Source organism: Octodon degus, unplaced genomic scaffold, assembly GCF_000260255.1.
Source record: "Octodon degus isolate 3935 unplaced genomic scaffold, OctDeg1.0 scaffold00010, whole genome shotgun sequence".
Classification (NCBI taxonomy): Eukaryota; Metazoa; Chordata; class Mammalia; order Rodentia; family Octodontidae; genus Octodon; species Octodon degus.
Window position 1 is genome coordinate 17588499 of NW_004524586.1, and position 17067 is coordinate 17605565.

At 42.9% G+C, this 17067-nt stretch overlaps 1 protein-coding gene across 1 annotated transcript in view; it reads left to right on the top strand.

The window, feature by feature from the left end:
* Positions 1 to 17067, top strand: part of Adam12 (ADAM metallopeptidase domain 12) — a 330777-nt gene that overhangs the window by 232362 nt on the left and 81348 nt on the right. The window contains exons 6-8 of the mRNA XM_023709048.1: positions 6325 to 6511; positions 14057 to 14122; positions 15187 to 15258. Coding sequence (XP_023564816.1) covers positions 6325 to 6511; positions 14057 to 14122; positions 15187 to 15258 — 325 coding nt within the window. The remainder of the gene's footprint in view (positions 1 to 6324; positions 6512 to 14056; positions 14123 to 15186; positions 15259 to 17067) is intronic.

Sequence of the window (17067 nt, forward strand, 5' to 3'; positions counted from 1 at the left end):
CCCCCACTGCATGCCCCACTGCATCTGCCACTGCATCCACCTCTACATCCCCCACTGCATCCCCCACTGCATCCCCCACTGCATCCCCCACTGTATCCGCCACTGCATCCACCACTGCATCTGTGCTGTGCTGACACCTGGCCTCAGGTGGCTCTGGACTGCCCTGCCCTTGGCACCGCTGTCAGCTGTGCCCACAGGAGCATGAGGCTGGGTGACCAAGCAGAGGAGCTGAGCATTCTATGTGGCCAAGGGCAACAAACGGGCTTGGGAACCAGGTTCACTCAGAGACTCCCGGCTCTGCCACTGACCAGCTATGTGACTGGCTCAATGTCCTGAGACGAATCTGACAAATTACCCCACATGGAGTGGCTTGAGCAGTAGAAGTGTACTCCCTCACTATTCTGGAGACCAGAAGTTCAAGGTCAAGGTGCCAGTAAGGCTAACGCTTCTAAGCTTTTCTCCTAGCATCAGGTGGCCTTTTGATTCTGGGTGTCCCCTGACTTGTGGATGTGTGACTCCAACTTCTGCCTCCATCTCCTCTTGGCCTTTTTCCTTCTGTGTTTTTACCTCTTCTCTCTCTTGTAAAAACATACATCATTAGAGTTAGAGACCAACCTAGTCCAGAGTGATCTCACCATAAGGTAGCAAATTTTATTATAACTGTAAAGACCCTTTTTCCAATAAGTTCTCATCATATCTTTTGAGGGAACACATGACCTTGGGTTATTACCATTGTTTCCTCCTTTGTTAAATGGGCTTGTGTCATCTGCTTCCCAGGATTGTTGTACAAATCAGAGAAAATAAAACACTCAAAAGCCTGACTCACAGGGACAGGGGACAGTGGGGAGTGACTGCTAATGGTTACAGAGTTTCTTTGGGGGATGATGAAAATGTTCTGAATTATACAGCAAAATAGTCTAAGTCATTGAATTGCTTTAAAAGGATCAACTTAATGATATGCAAATTACTTTTTGATAAAATTATTATTTTAAAAGTATGCCTTATCTGAAATCCCTGGGAGCAGAAGTGCTTCAGATTTTAGATTTTGGATTTTAAGATTAAGACTATTCAATTTGTAATACCTATTCTTTAAATCCTTTATAAGTGTTTCACCTTTTTTACCTCTTTCATATACATCCCCACCCTGGTTGTGAGTTACATTTGAATTAGGGACCACAGGTCACAGGATGTTGGGTCTAACCCAGTGTCTTGCACCTGGGAGAAGATCTTGAGGGTTTGCTCCACTTGTATATGAGCAGTTCACATGGAAATTACTTAGTGAAAATAAGCTTTAGTGTGCTCATGTGCCTGCTAATGTTGCTTCCATCACTGTTTATCAAACATACAGAAGGTGGGATATTACTTTTACCTATGAGCTCCTCTGAAAAAAAAAGGACTGAAATTAAATTTCATGCCAACTGCCTTTCTAACTTGTGATTGACAGTATGCTATTGAGGCCGAAAGTCCTTTTCCAGAAAATTCAATTAGCAGTTTAACACTGAACTAGCCAAGATAATTTGTATTTTCTAATCACTATCTTATAACGGGTAGTCAAAATCCTCGTACCACCATCCTGCTTGCCTGGGAGTAGGAAGAAAATCATCATAAGAACAACAACATTAAGCCGTGTTATTGCCCAATGCACCATTGCTTCAAAGATTAAAAATTGAAGTTTTAGAAGAACTAAAAAATTTTATCTTGAGGGAATGTAGATCTCTTGAGTTTTTGCTATGAAAGCTAACAAAATCAATTTAAAATTTTAATAGATTCCTCTTCATTTCCGTTCAAGGAAAAACAACAACAACAACAACAACAGGGCTTTCAATTTTAAAGGAAGGCTGTTGATTTTCATGGCAGCCACTCATTCCATTAGCTCCTGTGTTCTCTGCTTTTGCTTCTTCCCTTTCCAAGCAATGCTGGGGGAAGTAGAAAACTATGGTGCTGACTAACTCAAGCTTAGGACACACAGGTTCTAACTTGACCCACACCACTATCTTAGATCACCTGGGCACATGGAGCAGTGGGGATAAAGGTCAGGTGTGTAGCTGCATGAGAATCAACTAGGTATTGGGTATAACAAATACATGGCTGAGCCAAGATCCCAAGCAATACAGCCAAGATAAGGGGTGGCCCTTATCGCCCAGAGTGTTCTACTTCTCCTGCTGCAGAACTTGGTTGTATCTCCATCCACCACGTGGTCAAGTGCCCACATTCTACGATGCTTCCAAAGAAGGCACACACATTCTGCAACTTTCCCATACACTGGAAATTCTCCTCTGATCTTTTCCTACTTCACCAAGTGGGAAAAAAATTCCAGGATTCCATGTTCAAAGTCTGCTGGACTTAAATCCTTTACTTTGAGACTTTTCCAAATCCAAGTTTACAACTAAGTATCTGTGACATTCAACTTAAAACAGATTGTACTCTCTTATCTAACTTGGGACCATAGAGGGCTATGAGAACATCGAACTTTTACATCTCAGAAACCTTGAGTGCTTGAATTTTGTAGCCAAGGTTATTTCCAGCAATCTTTAGTGTTAAATGATTAATTATACCCAAGATAGTCCAAAGCAATTATTTAATTATGCTGTATTAAAAGTTGCCAATTGTGTGGAGCAAAGAAAAGGCTTTCACCCCAATTTCTCAACATCTGGCCTTTGGATAACTTAAAAGATAAAAGAAGACATGAAAACATTTTTATAACCAAGCTATAACTTCTAGAAATTTTCCACTAAATAGAAAAACTTTTTCATAATTTACTTCTCATGATTAGAACATGGTGACATATTTTACTGTAAGTCTTCTGCTTACTTAAGTAAATGGAAAATATAAAATGCTACAATTCAAAATGAAATGTGGGTGCCTGCCTTAGTTACTCTTCTCCTTGTTGAGACAAAATACCCAACACTCAAAGTTACAGGAGTGAAGATTTTTTTAAGTCACATTGTATAGAGAATTCAGTCCATAATCACCTGGCTCCAAGGCAGGGTGGCCTGGTGGACAGGCATCACTGAGGAGAAACAGTTCATGGTGGGCAGAAGACAACCAAGCAAGGGAGGCAAGAAGCTGCCAGGATTAGAGCAGTGCCCAACCAATCAGTGCACTGCTTTAGCAATTACCCATCCTTATTCCTACCGTTTCACATACTCTAGATTAAGCCACCTCTGAAAAAGTACCACCAGTGACATTGGGAGAGCCATTGAGTGTTATATGTTATGGCTAGGCACAAGCCATAGCAGTGCCATTTTCTTTTAAGGATAGAAAATCCTGTTTTCTAGCACATCTGTAGTTCCCCTTCACTTGTCATTCCCATTTTCCCTTGGACTATTTTTTAAAGTGTTCTACTTAAGTTAGATTTCTTAAACATGAATGAATAAAGGCCCCCGTTATGCATTCTAAACTTAGAAGTGTCCATTCTATTTCATAAAGACAAACTGATTCCACCCCACAGAGTTGATAACCAAAGTCACATCTGAATGACAAACTTGGTGATGATCATAGATGCTAGTCTGTGGTGGGAGTGGGGACAGAACAGCTGTACACAATGACTTTTAGGTGAGCTGTAGGATTTGAAAATAACCAGAAATTCTTCAATTACTCCAAACCACTTCTGCTCAGCACCTCTGAATGGTTAAATGTTCTGCTTCTTTTGGCAGCACAACTTTACTCTTCAGTGATTTCTGATGGCCCCTCTCTTCACGTTGTCCTTTTAGTCAGGGTAAAAGCATCCCAGACATGAACTTTCTGTCTCTCCCACTACCTATGACATCTCCCAGACCAGGACTGGCAGATGAAACTGGTAAATGGTAATGTGTTGATGGGTGTGTGTTTATTCACCAGCTCTGCTCAAAAACAACCAGTTCAGACCTCTTCCTTCCATACCATTTGAATATGGAAATGGTGCCATTTTATTAAAACTTTAAAGATGGTTGCATAGTCACCTACCCATGGGCCATCAATAAGCAGGGCTGAGTGAGTGACTGAAGAAAACAGATAAGCAGTACTAAAAGACCTAGAGAACAAGCTCAGATTGACTGGGGGAAGCCAGTGGAGAGTGTAACATCACCAGCTGCTTCTCAAAGACAAAGGTGTCCTCAAACTCTTAGGTCGACATAATATAAATTACATGTTAGAACTAATGGCCTCAACTTAAAGCCTATGGGCTCATGTGTCAAAGTTTGAACCACTATGCTAGGAATATCTATTAATAGCCAGATGATTTTTGTACGAAAATATTGTGTGTCTCTAAAGTACAGAGATTGTGATCATACAGATGTACGGGATTCATACAGCTGCTGTGGATTATTACTCAAACCTCCATTTCCCTCAAGAAAACCTGTGCTTCAGCATCTGGAGGTACCAAAGTTAAAGCCCTTTGCTTCTCCATTTTGGACAAGAAAGAAAGAAAAGCTGAATTCCAGCCAAAGTTCCCTATCCCTTGAAGGGTGCCGATACCCTTAGACTAACATCTAACGGCACAGTCTGAACTTGGAGCTCCACAGGGCAGTGAGGTGCTGTGATCCATGGCTAATGCTACCTTATCCCCACCACTTAGAATGTTTAGTTAGTTTGTCATGTTTTAAAAGACCTTACACTTTTGTTTCTAAATGTTGGCTCAAAGGACTTTTTTTTTTCTTAGTTGTTGTCATTCCCAAAAAGCAGTATGTTTATCTTAGTGTAGGACTACCCTAAGATTGTTAGTCTTTGGAATAAGACATGATCTGCAGCCAAAGCCATGGATCTGCCCTATTGATAATAAGAAGTACCACCATTCAGCCACTAGCTGGGCTCTCTGCTGGCTAGAAGTTCTCACCAGATGGTGTAGAAACACTGGGAAGTAGCTACTTCCAGCTACCAGCGTTGAGTGCGATTAAGGTGCTAGTCAAGGACACGGAGATAATAACTAGCAGGGGTGAAACTCACACTTGGAGCCCGCAGACTCCAAAAGCTGCCTTCTCAGCCAGGGGCTGGGGTATCTCCTCTCGGTGTGCCCTGACTCTGTGAAGAGCTATCCACTGAATCCAGAGGCCTGACCTTAGCCTGCCACAAACAGTTTGAATGCTTTGGGTACTTACCCTGGTTCCTTTATTTGCTTACCTCTTACAAATTAAATAAGAATATATATCCCAGTGGACTAAGTGCCTGCTTAGGCAAGCTCAGGGAATGGGGTTTGGTCTCTGATACCACATGCCTTGTTGGCCCCACCCCCAGGCACACCGAGACCTGGCATAGTGGCACACACCTATAATTCCAGCATTGGAGAGGCTGAAAACAAGAGGATCATCATGAGTCCAAGCTATGTAGTGAGACCCTGTACTAAATACATTAAAAGATAGATAGATAGATAGATAGATAGATAGATAGATAGATAGATAGATACATACATACATACATACATACATACATACATACATACATTTACATGCATTTTTATATCTGAGTTCCTTCAAATATTCAGGAAATATGTCTGATAATGATTTAGATGTAGGGTTGCACTTAAGAAAGAAAAAAGTAAAGATTTCTGAATCGTGTCTGCTAATTTAAATATACACATTGGCAGATGAAACATCATTTCTCTGGACTCTTCCTCATCCTGGCAATATATCTTTGGGACATTACAAACAGCACATAAGACAAAATGCAATCTATTCTTTACCATTAAATATTTCAAACAAAAAAATTCTTCAGGTTTTTTTTAAACATTTGCAAAATTAAGTGGGTGAGAACACATGGCTCAGAATGTGTTCGCACCAACTTTCTGACTAAAACCTTTCTGATTAAAACCTGAGAATAGGGACTGGGGAGATAGCTTAGTGGTCTAAGTGCCTGCCTGGCAAGCGCAAGTACCCTAATTCGATCCCCAGTACCACGTGTCATGCCTGCCCTGGAACCCTAGGCATGTAGTGCTGGCCACTGAAACTGGGCATGGTGGTGCATGCCTGTAATTCCAGCATTCAGGAGGCTGAGACAGGAAGATGACTATAAAACTGACCTATGTAGTAAGACCCTGTACCAGATAGATTGATTGATAGAGAGATTGATTGATTGATTGATTGATTGATTAATTTTAAAGATTTTTTTTAAAAAATAAATTTTTAAAACCTGAGACTATAAATAAACTGTTATTGTTCCTTTTTTCCCTCCCACATTAAGAATGATATCAGGTCTGGGGAGATAGCTCAGTAGAAAAAGTGCTTGCCTGGCAAGCACAGGGTCCTGAGTTCAATCCCCAGTACCACAATAAAAAAAAAAAAAAGAATGATATCTTAGACTTAAAGATTAATTCTTAAAACTTAATGTTTCCTCTTATTTCTTCTTCAACAGGGGACTTATTATGTTTGAAGATGAAACCTATATCCTAGAACCAATGAAGAATGCCACTGATAAATACAAACTCTTTCCAGCAAAGAACCTGACAAGAATCTGGGGGTCATGTGGTTCACATCAAAACACATCGGGCCAGACTGCATATGACTCATTCCCAGCTGCCTCTCAGACAAGGACAAGAAGGGTAAGAAGCAAGCCCCAATTCACATTTTGGGGGAATTGGAAGCTTAAACTGTGTGCACCAGTGCAAGGAGATCCGGACAAATTTTGCCGCTGGATATTCTGTCGGACCTGCAAATCCACATTCATCAGAAGGTGGTGAACAGGATGGGGAAGACCATAATCATAGACTGAAATCTGCATCACTATTGCAAATGTCAGTCTCAGATTCACTGAAATGGTCTGCTAAATACACATCATCAGGGTCAGGGATGACAAAGTCACCACTCATGACATCTTGGGATGGCACAGGTGATGGGTCTAGACCCAGGATCCAGGAACACCATGGCAAATGGCAAACATGGGCCATGACCCACTCTCTGGCTGCCCTTCTAGCAGAAGAGGAAGGTCAGATGGATGTTTCTCATTTGCAGTCTGCTCTACACCTGGGTTCTCATCATAGGTTACAGAAAAGGCTCCGTCTTTGCCCACCCGCCTGTGCCTAGACGCACGAGCCCTTATCTCTGTGGTTTTGCTAAGGAGCGTTGCTTACCTGCAGGCCACACTGAAAGGCCTGTCCTTGCTCCTCCTGAGACTAGCAGTCTGTGTTTTCTGGCCGCCTGCCCCGGCTCCACTCACAGGAGGTCTCCTGCTGCTGCAGCACTGGAATGAGTGGTTATCAATGCAGACCTTGCTGCAGACAGAGTCCCCTCCCTGCCTCTTCCTGTGGACCAGCGTGAATCCACTGCCCCAGTGGCTGCCTGTCCTGTGACATCTGCATGATGCGGGCTGCACAGGCCACAGCGGAAAAAAGTACCCCTCCCCTCATTAGATTGAAGTCCATGAATTTAAATGAGTGTGACCAGATTGGAAATTATCACCTGTTGCCTAGTATTTTGATGTATGAATTTCATGTTCTTCAATTGACAAGAAATTTTTAAAAATCAAAGATCTAATGGCATTTATTCTAACATCTGACCATCAGGGGACATGTTTCTAATCTCTTTGTCTCTTTTCACTGCTTTATATAGACTGTGGCTTAACATTCAACATTTCATGAATATTATTCTTGGTTCATTCTAAATCCTTTTCATAAATTCAAATTGTAAGGCTTATCCTACATGATTTCTTCTCATTCCTAAAATTCTCTTCATACCTATGGATAAGTGCCTGTTCCCCTAAACTGCTCTCCACTGAAAAAGGTCAGGATGATTGACTTTAATTTGCATTCATTCTTTCAGAACAGGTTTCTGCCTGTGTGGCCCTAACCTCTATTACTGGCTTCCCAAGTTTTCTATGGCAGGAACCTAAAATCTTTTGTTTTTTTTTCTTTTTCTTTCTTCTTTCTTTCACATCATTGTATGATGGAAGAGCTCCCCATCAGCTACGACTCACCTTCACATTGGGTAGTGTGTGGTATGGGGTGTGTGTGTGTGTGTGTGTGTGTGTGTGAGTGTGTGTTAGGGGCAGCTGAATACCAGAGGCCAGAATTTGCAAATGCTCAGCTCAGCCAAGTTCAGCAGCATCCGCCAGGCAGTTCCCTCCTGCATTTCTCCCCCTTCCCCTCTTGAGTGACAGATTTAAGAGTTGGAATCACCTCTGAGATTCCATGCGTGCTTATTTCACTCTTCAAACACGTTTGTCTTTGATTCCAGACCTTGGACGAGATGTGATTAAGCTGTAGTTTTACCAGTCATGAACAAGTAGAACATTTGCATTTTGTTTTCAGGCCCTTTGCTTTGAGTACCTTGTTGAATGCCTGTTATTGATGTTAGGTGATTTATAACTTGACAGCTTAAATGACACTCAAATATGTTTGCCATTTCATTTAGAAGTACAAACTTGATCTGTACTTGCCAACCATATTTTAATTCTTTAAGCATATAGCTCTCCAGAATAATGATTGGCACCATAATTTCCAGTCATTCTGCCTTGTATAGATATGAGGAGAACCTGAATAATGATGCCGTTTTGTTAATAATGCATACTGAAGTGTAAATGAACCTTTAAATTGAAAAGCCAGTGAAGGCAGTGATGCTGTTCACCTTGGTTCTTTTGCTCTAGAAATAGTTGTGATTGTTTTTATGCAAGAAAAAATGTCCTTGACCTAAACTCCTTATATATAATGAAAATGGCACAAAAATAATTTTCAAATGAATGGAATATTTGGGAATGGAAATCACCTTGATTATTTCAGATAACACCTATAATAAATATGAAAGCACACATCCAAGTTATATGCCACCTACCTACTCGTGCTGCTTTTATTTTATGCTAAAAAAATCAATGTAACTGCAGCTAATTAATCTTGTTTATGCAGCACAGCAACTACGCTTGCCTTTCAGCAGCACTTCCCTGCCCCCACTACATGTTAACTATTACAAAAGATTGGTTTGCAGACTCTGGTTTTTCTGCAGAAGTTTGCTCTTTTCTTCATAGATCATCAGGAATCAATCAGTACTCAGAGGAGACACCAGCTATAATAGAATTCTGGGCTATTGTTTGTCATTTTTATAAGGCTCTACGTCAGATGTTAGTGAGCACTCTCTAGTTGCTTCTGGAAGGGTACAGAGAGACAGACGCATTGTAGCCTCCTGTCCCCTCTGCAGGTGTTTAAGTCCAACCTTAAGTGCTCTTACCACTCGGCTCACCTGCGTGGACTCCTTCTGTGTCCATTGGCTTGGCATTCAAGAATGAAAACTAATTTCAGCATCCACTTTGGCAAGCGATAAGGGAGGCAGAGGCTAAATCTGCTACTGGAGAAAATCACATAATACATCCCAAAGGTGAATGGAAATTACTGTTGAATTATCCTTTCTTTAGGGATTATCTCTAGCATTGTTCCCCTCCATTAGTATGGATAATTATGAGTCAAATATAAAAATTGCTGCCTGCTCTGGGAAGAGGTGTTTGCGTGGACTGCTGGCTGCATTTCGGACAGTGAGAAAGGGCAATGCTGCTGTATGTCCTCAGATGCAGCGGCGCTGGGATGACTGGTACCACCGCTTTTGTGTCTCCAGACAGTACGGAATCCAGTTAGTGGGAGCCACGGCATGGTAGCAGTATGAGCCATAATGGTAACATCTTGCAGTGCACGGGAAGTAGTTGTGTCTCCAGAACTTGCCAGAATCACCGGAAAGCTCATTAATTCTATCAGTAATTTTTTTAAATGTATTTGGTACAGAGTGCATGGGATCTTGCTACATAGATTGGACTCGTAGTGATCCTCCTGTTTTCCGCTTCCCAAGCACTGGGATTGCAGGCGCTCACCACCATGCCCTGTCTCAGTCGCTGTCTCACCATACCCCGGGGGCAGGGCCAGCATGGTGCTTTAGTCCACTGAGCTATCTGGCAGGCCCTTTATCAGCAGTGTTTAATTCCTCTCTAACATAACCATCCCCAACTCCATACTTCCTCTAACACTGTATCGATTGCTTTTTCCCTCAGCTATTCTTTTTTTTTTTATATGTAAAGTTTTTGTTCATTTTTAAAATATCTTGTCTCTGTGAAATGAGAAACAACACATTTGGAAACTGTGGATAGATAAGACATTTGAGGAAAAATTCAAAAATCCTTCCTAGCTAAACTGTCTCTGTAGCTGAGAAAGTCTGTATTGGATGACACAAAGAGTCAGGGGTGTTAGACTCCAGCTGATTTCAGTTTTAACTTATGTGGAAATGATTAACCTAGGCAATCTTTAATTTCCTAATAAATACATTTCATTAAACTGGACCATTCCAAGACAGACGATGCAGATATGAAATCATGTATTTCACGCAATTCAGTTCCCAGTACATAGTTCCCACCAGGTCTTGCTATTATTACAGGAGGAGCAACTCTTTCAGAGGCTGTATCCCTCAGCTATTCTTGAAGTGTACAGAGGGAGACAGGGACACAGTACCACTTCCTGGGCTCTAATATCTGTGAATATGAGCCTTGGCTGCATGTTTCCAGGACAGGGTTCCTCCTGAATCTCAAATCCACTAAAACTGTGGATAAATAAATAACAGCTTGCACTCAGGCCGTTGTTCATTTGGGCCCAATGTCACCACTTCCCTCTGGTCCCTGATATTTGCCCATCAGACTCAGCCCGCCCTCCTGGCACGTTCTCATTCACTTGCTGGTTCCACCAGCCAATGCTTTAGCCAGGCCTCCGAGGCACATGCATATGGTCAGTGCCCGTTATCCCCACTGTCACATGGTAGTGATGCCCTCTGACAGAGTTGAGGGCTCTGCTTATTCATAAGCCTGAAGTGACCTTGCAGTGGCCTACATAGATGAGCTGATAGTGGCATTTCCTTGTTCAGCATGAGAAACCAAACTTTTGTCTCGTCTCACTTGCTGATCTTACTAGATACAGAAAGATGGGCCTGGGCCATCACTATGGTTATCTTGTGTGGTTATATCACACCAAGACTGAATGAACTCGCACAGCTCCACGATCTGGAAGCTGTAGCTTGTGCTACAGACCATCCTTAGCTCCCTACTCCTCCACCCCCATAATGTTGCACAGCTTCCTCTCCGTCCTCCCTGCCCCCACATACCCCTCCCAGCCACCACCACAGTGATGTTTTTAAGTCTCCCATCATTCTAGAGCTCCCACTGCTCTTCAATTATGAGATCACCAGTCAGCCTCCTTGTCCTAGCCTCCATCCCCACTCCGCTTACTCCCAAGCCTCCAGCCGTCCTGCTGGGGCCACAGCACCACCAATGCTCCTCTCCTCCACCTCTGCCCCTCTGCTGATGCTGCCCCGCCCAGCTGAAGCACAGCTCCTAGAACCCTTCCCACATACACTTGCTTCTCACCTTCTGGGTCTCAGCTAACTTAGCACCTGCCCCATTTTTAGCCTCACTGCAAAGCTCTGTTTATTCCCTGTGTTTCACAGCCTGTGTTAACCTTGAGAATCCTTCCTCTGGTCCCACACCGCAGTGATGTGAGCTCTGTGGAGGCAGGAACCTTGGTCTTCCGCATCCTCATGTCCCCAGCACATGGTGAACAGCAAGCTCCCTGTAGACCTGAGAGATGAAACAATGCACAGAGTTTGACTGTATGAATAAGAGAGCACAGTGGGGACTCAGTGCAACCCTCACCCAAGCTTGCTTTTCTGTCGGAACTGAGTTCAGTTCTCAGGGCCAGAGCTCCTTACAGGATGTTTGGGGGATGGTCTGTCTCTGGGAACTTGGCTGCAATGACTTTGAGAACTGCTTCTCTTTCAAGCAAAACTCAGGATTGTTCCTGTCCTCACCTTGGAGTGGGGATTGTTGGGGCATTCCCAAAACTTGGGTTCCTGTTCATAGCTTCCAAAATGAAAATTCAGTCAAGCACTGGTTTCAAGTGCTGGTCTCCATATCACAGATTTAAAGTCTGGTTCCTTTTTGTGTTTTCTACTGGACAGCCTAGATCAGTGGAAATCATGTGGAGGTAATTCAAGCCTCTGTAAGTGAGAGCAAACCTTCGTGGCGCAGAGCCGGCCACTCCCCCGTGGCTTTTTATTATGATGTGGTTAAGCTTCTCTCTGAGCTTGCAATTCTCTGAATTCATGAGAAAATGTGGACTTCTCTGAAAAGTGCAGAGACAGGAAAATTGTGTTCATGTGTTTGTTTTCATTATCTGGAATTGTGTATTTTCTAAATGATGATCTGAGGCCAGTTGGAAATGTCCTCTGGTGGCTGACTTCACCCTCTGCTGTCCGAAAAGCATAAATGTCTAAACAACTGAAGCCCTTTCAATGGGTTGGTTTTTTTTTTTTTAATTTTGGGGGGGTTATTTGTGTGTGTGTGTTTTTGATGCAAGGTTAATTTCTTTTTTCATTTCCTGAGCTACATTGTCGTCTGCCTACTTTGCTGATTTGTTCCTCCTTAATCAGGGCAAAGTGGATAAGAGAGATTTCTGTCTCTCTGACCCTCAGTAAGGAAAAAGGGCAAGATCCTCGCGCTTCCAAAAAGTGTCTCATTTGATTTGCGTCCTTGAACGCTATGGGGCCTTAAGCGTTTTCCTTTATACTTACATAGTTATCACCATCAAACCTGCCTGTCCATACAACTACAAAGCCTGACGCTTTCTTCTTTGCAACACAGTAAAAGTATGAGAAATTATACCTTCCGTGGTGTTTTATTTTCCCTTCCTCCATGAGGTTTCCAGATTTCTTCAGGGACACCTAAATTCATGAATCAGCACAGCTGGGCGGCATGCAGGAACACCGCTATAATACAAACATTTTTCTTGTAAAAATCTGTTTGGAAGATCCTGGACTGATGGGGATTTGTTTCATAAAAGATGTTTCCCTCAGGATTATGAGACTGGAAGTCTGATTCAAAGCATGCTTTCCTCCTTTTTCTTTTTGTCTGAAAGAGCGATTAAAACACGCAAGCGTTCAGCGGACGCACAGTATGTACTCAGCTCATAAACTGGCAATCTCGGTCGGGGGGACCAGACACAGCCTGACCCCCACTTCTTCCAACCGCATGTTATTGCAGAAACAGAAGGCTTTGGGTTTTGTTTTTAATGTTCACTTTTTGAGACCACCCTCTATGAATTGCTTCATTTCTCCTCAAAATGCCTCTGGGATTCTCCCCCGTAATTCATGGAAGGGTGTGAATGCTTTGGAGGAAGCTTGATTAAAACATAACCCACTTCTGGGGCCTCCTTATTTGGGATCCGTATTCCTGCTGCTGAATCGCCCCCATCCCTGAACCTTGGTATACAGTTTCCATACTCTTCTCACCCACTTTATTCTTACCAAATCCCCAATCTCCATATCCTGTCTTATTTTTACTATTGCTTTCTTTTGCCTTTCTCTTTACTTTCTACATTTTTCTCCTAGTACTTGCCTCTCTGTGCATCACCCTGGCTGTTCCCTTTTCTCCAGAACATGCCAATCTTCTATCACTGCTAACTAGATTTTTAAAATCATTTGTTTATTTTTTTATTTGGTACCAAGGATTGATCATGGTACTTGTGCTTGCCAGGCAGGTGCTTTGACCACTAAGCTCTTTCCCCAGCCCAAATTAGATTTTTAAATGATCAGCCACAAGTCTAAGCTCCCTGGAATAGACTTCTCACTGTTCCCTCAGGGTTGTGCAATTTCTGCCCAAAGTATATTTTCTGCCACTTTTCTCAAATTCCAAAACAGGTACATGTGGATGATAAGAACCGCCACAGCACTGAAGCCCCTGTCTTTTGTGGTCCTCACATGTGCTCCATGTGGTCTGAAGGGACCACAAAGGCTGGCTCCCCTTCTAAAGAGAGACTTTGGTCTTTGTTTATTAATATGCTCATGGTGTTCAATAATGATCTTGACATTTTGTGATCTACAATCAATGATTCAGCAGGAAGGTTCAGTTCCTTTTTGTGATTTCTCACACAGAAATGAAAACAAATCATTCATGCTGGAAAGACTTGACAAAAAGATGGTTGGGGCTGGGGGTTAACTTCTAGATGGAATGGGATAAAAGAAGCTGGAAAAGATAGAGTCTTACCTTCCAAGGTTGGGGTTAAGGGCTATTGAGGGTGTTCTGGAGGCCTCAGACTTGCACTGAGGGAAATTAAATTTACATTTACTCTTGGCAGCATAAAAGAGAGACCCTCAAGATGACCAAGTATGTAGAGCTGGTTATTGTTGCAGATAACCGAGAGGTAAGAACTTTTAAAAATTTTTCAGTACAGCCTGACTCCCCTAAATAAGATTCAATAAGTTATTACTTTCTTTAACTTTATTCTCTACACATTCTTGAAAGTACTCAAAACAACTCATTGAAAAGTGGTTTTCTGGTTTTAAAAGAATGCAATATTAAAATTATATCTGATGTTATAAAATAAAAGCAAAGCCTGCAGAAAAAGAACAGAGTTTCTCTTTAGCTAAGCTCCCCAAACAAGGGAAATTATTAGAAAGAAATGATAGATGCCTTTATATTGTACTGTAAAACATTTTTGGGAAGTCAAGTTTTTTTTTAAGTGTCTGATATGTCCTAAACCAGAACAACTAAACAAACGAAGGCAATAGAGACAGGGCAGAAAAATCCTACCATCTTAAGGTTTGGCTTAGTAATACATTAGTTTTTCCTTTTAATTAATTTTAAATTAATTTTCCCATAAATTATTTCTCTCTATTTATATATTGTTTCCTAACAGTATGAATCAGGTAACACTTTCTCATAGACTCATTCAACACACATGAATGGAGAAAGCTTGACAATTTCTCAGAAAAGTATTCCCCTTCTGGAAGGTCAGATTAGAGAAGAGAATGGGGAATTTATTAACTTTTTATCCATTCTCCTATGTATTGTTTGACACAATGCCATGAGCTTCTATTGCTTTTACTATTCAATTTTTTCCAAACAAATACAAAGAAAGTTTCTCAGGAAGTTAAAATCAAGTTGATGATATGAAAAATGGCTTTGGACTGCCTTCTCTTTGTCTGTTTTATCTTTGCCAAGATGTGTCATTGGTTCTATTATTTATGAGGCTGGAAATATTGCACAAGTTATTGTCTTAAGAGCACTTGGCGTGGGTGAATTTCAGGGAGTTTCAGGGAGTCCCCAACTGGGGAAATGACTCTGGATGGGAGCTTGGTGCACCCTAAAACATGCAAGGCCTGGGTGGCTTGCAAAAGCCCAAGACTTCACATTGCCATGAGCTGGAAGGATGAGATGTGATTGATATTCTTGCTGTTATTAATGCTGACACTTAAAATTTTTCAGTTTCAGAGGCAAGGAAAAGATCTGGAAAAAGTTAAGCAGCGATTAATAGAGATCGCTAATCACGTTGACAAGGTAAGTTCTTTTTTGGGTAATTAAGTCACTCAAATCATGTAAATGTTTGGAAATGAGGTTGAGAGAATTCAGTGCACCTCATCTGACTGAGCAAGGAGCCCAAGCTCTGCCTCTGGGGCCTGGGGCCTGGGGTATCTTCTCTTCTGAGTATCCCAGATCCCTGGGAGATTTGGGAGGTGCCGGCCATGGCAGACTGGACAGTGCCGGCCTTGAGGACGCAGCTTCCCACAGGCTTGCCTTGGGCTGGGCAGAGTTCCAGGCTGTGGGGATCTTGGGCTCCCCAGTTAGATCCAGAGCCTCTATGTGAACTGAGCCCTGAGACGGATTGCCAGGCTGAGCTACCGATCCCTGTGCAGGTGTGACCCTAAGGGCCAACTCATCTCCAAGGGACACACAGGTCCCACTCTCCTGGAATGTGGCTCAGTCAGCGATCAGGAGATCTCTCACTAAGAAAAAGTAGGTTGGAACCTAACTTTTCACAAAGATTATTTTCCAGCTGGAAGAAAAGCCCCTAGAAACCTAGTCCATCCTGGGAGCATTTACTCATGAATGGCTCCTTCCGCCACCTGATTACGAAGAAATGGTGATAGTGGCTGTCTAAAGCACCTGCCCTCTCTTAACATATTCTGCAGGCTAGAGCTGGGGCTGTTTCGGGCTGATGCTCTCTGCCTAAAGCAGAGCTGCTGGCACCGTCCTGCACACTGGCACCGCCTGGGGAGCTTGCAGAGGCCTTGCTGCTGCTTGTCTGCAGGGTGTGGGGCAGGATGCAGGCTGCACGTGCGGAGCTTTAGGAGTTCCCCAGCAATTCTCCTGTGCAACGTGACAGGTAACCGTGGTCCTAAAGCCAGTGGAGCATCTCAGCCACACTGTGTCTCCTGCCTGTAAGGACACTGAGAAAGTGGAAGTGGATCACTGTTGAGTCTCGCGCAGCCAAGGTCCGCTGAAGTGGTCTCCTTTGGTACAGAGCAGCTCATTGCCGTGACTGGAGCACTGCATGGAGCCATGCATGGAGCCATGGGCTGAGCCATGATGGCAGTCTCTTAGGATACAAAGGAAAAAAAGTTTCCTTCTTCTAGGCCAGGGAGAACTTGCAGGAAGAAAATCCTGAAAGGAGGGCCTGGGAGGGACCCGTCAGTATGTACATGATGAGCTGCTCCTTGTGACTAAAGGGATATATATGCACAAATGTGGATGTGTATATGTGTATTCAGGAACATGTGTGTGCTTATGTATACATGTGCATGGAGAGTATATATTGTGATTGTGTATGAATACATGCTTGTGCAACTAGGGCAGGAGGAGGGTTAGCTGCCCAAGGTTCAAATGCCCCCAAAGCTCCACTGGCTTTACTGCACAGTTAATTGGGAGTCACACAAATGTTTTTAAACATGGGAAGGACACATCAGATTATCAAAGAATTCCTGCCATTAATGTGGAGGGCAGAGTGCCTATTAGCCAGTAGGGCTGGTAGAAGCTTATTGTAAAAAGTGATAAAGGCCAGACCCAGGGCAGGGATTGGGGATGTGAGGACAAGGTCAGAGACACTTGTGGGACGCGGTGACTGATCAGTGTTGTTAGCCAGCTCCAAAGGCTTTGCATACACTCACAGGTAGGCATCATTGTTCCCAATTTTATAGCAAAAGAAGCTGGGGCTTGCAGAGGTTAGTGATTTGTGCATATTCAAGCAAATTAAAGTGCAAGACCAGGAATGCTTGCTCTGTCTGTCTGTCTATGTCTGTGTCTCTGTCTCTGTCTCTGTCTGTGTGTGTCTCTCTCCCCCTCCCCCTCCCCCTCCCCCTCCCTTCCTCC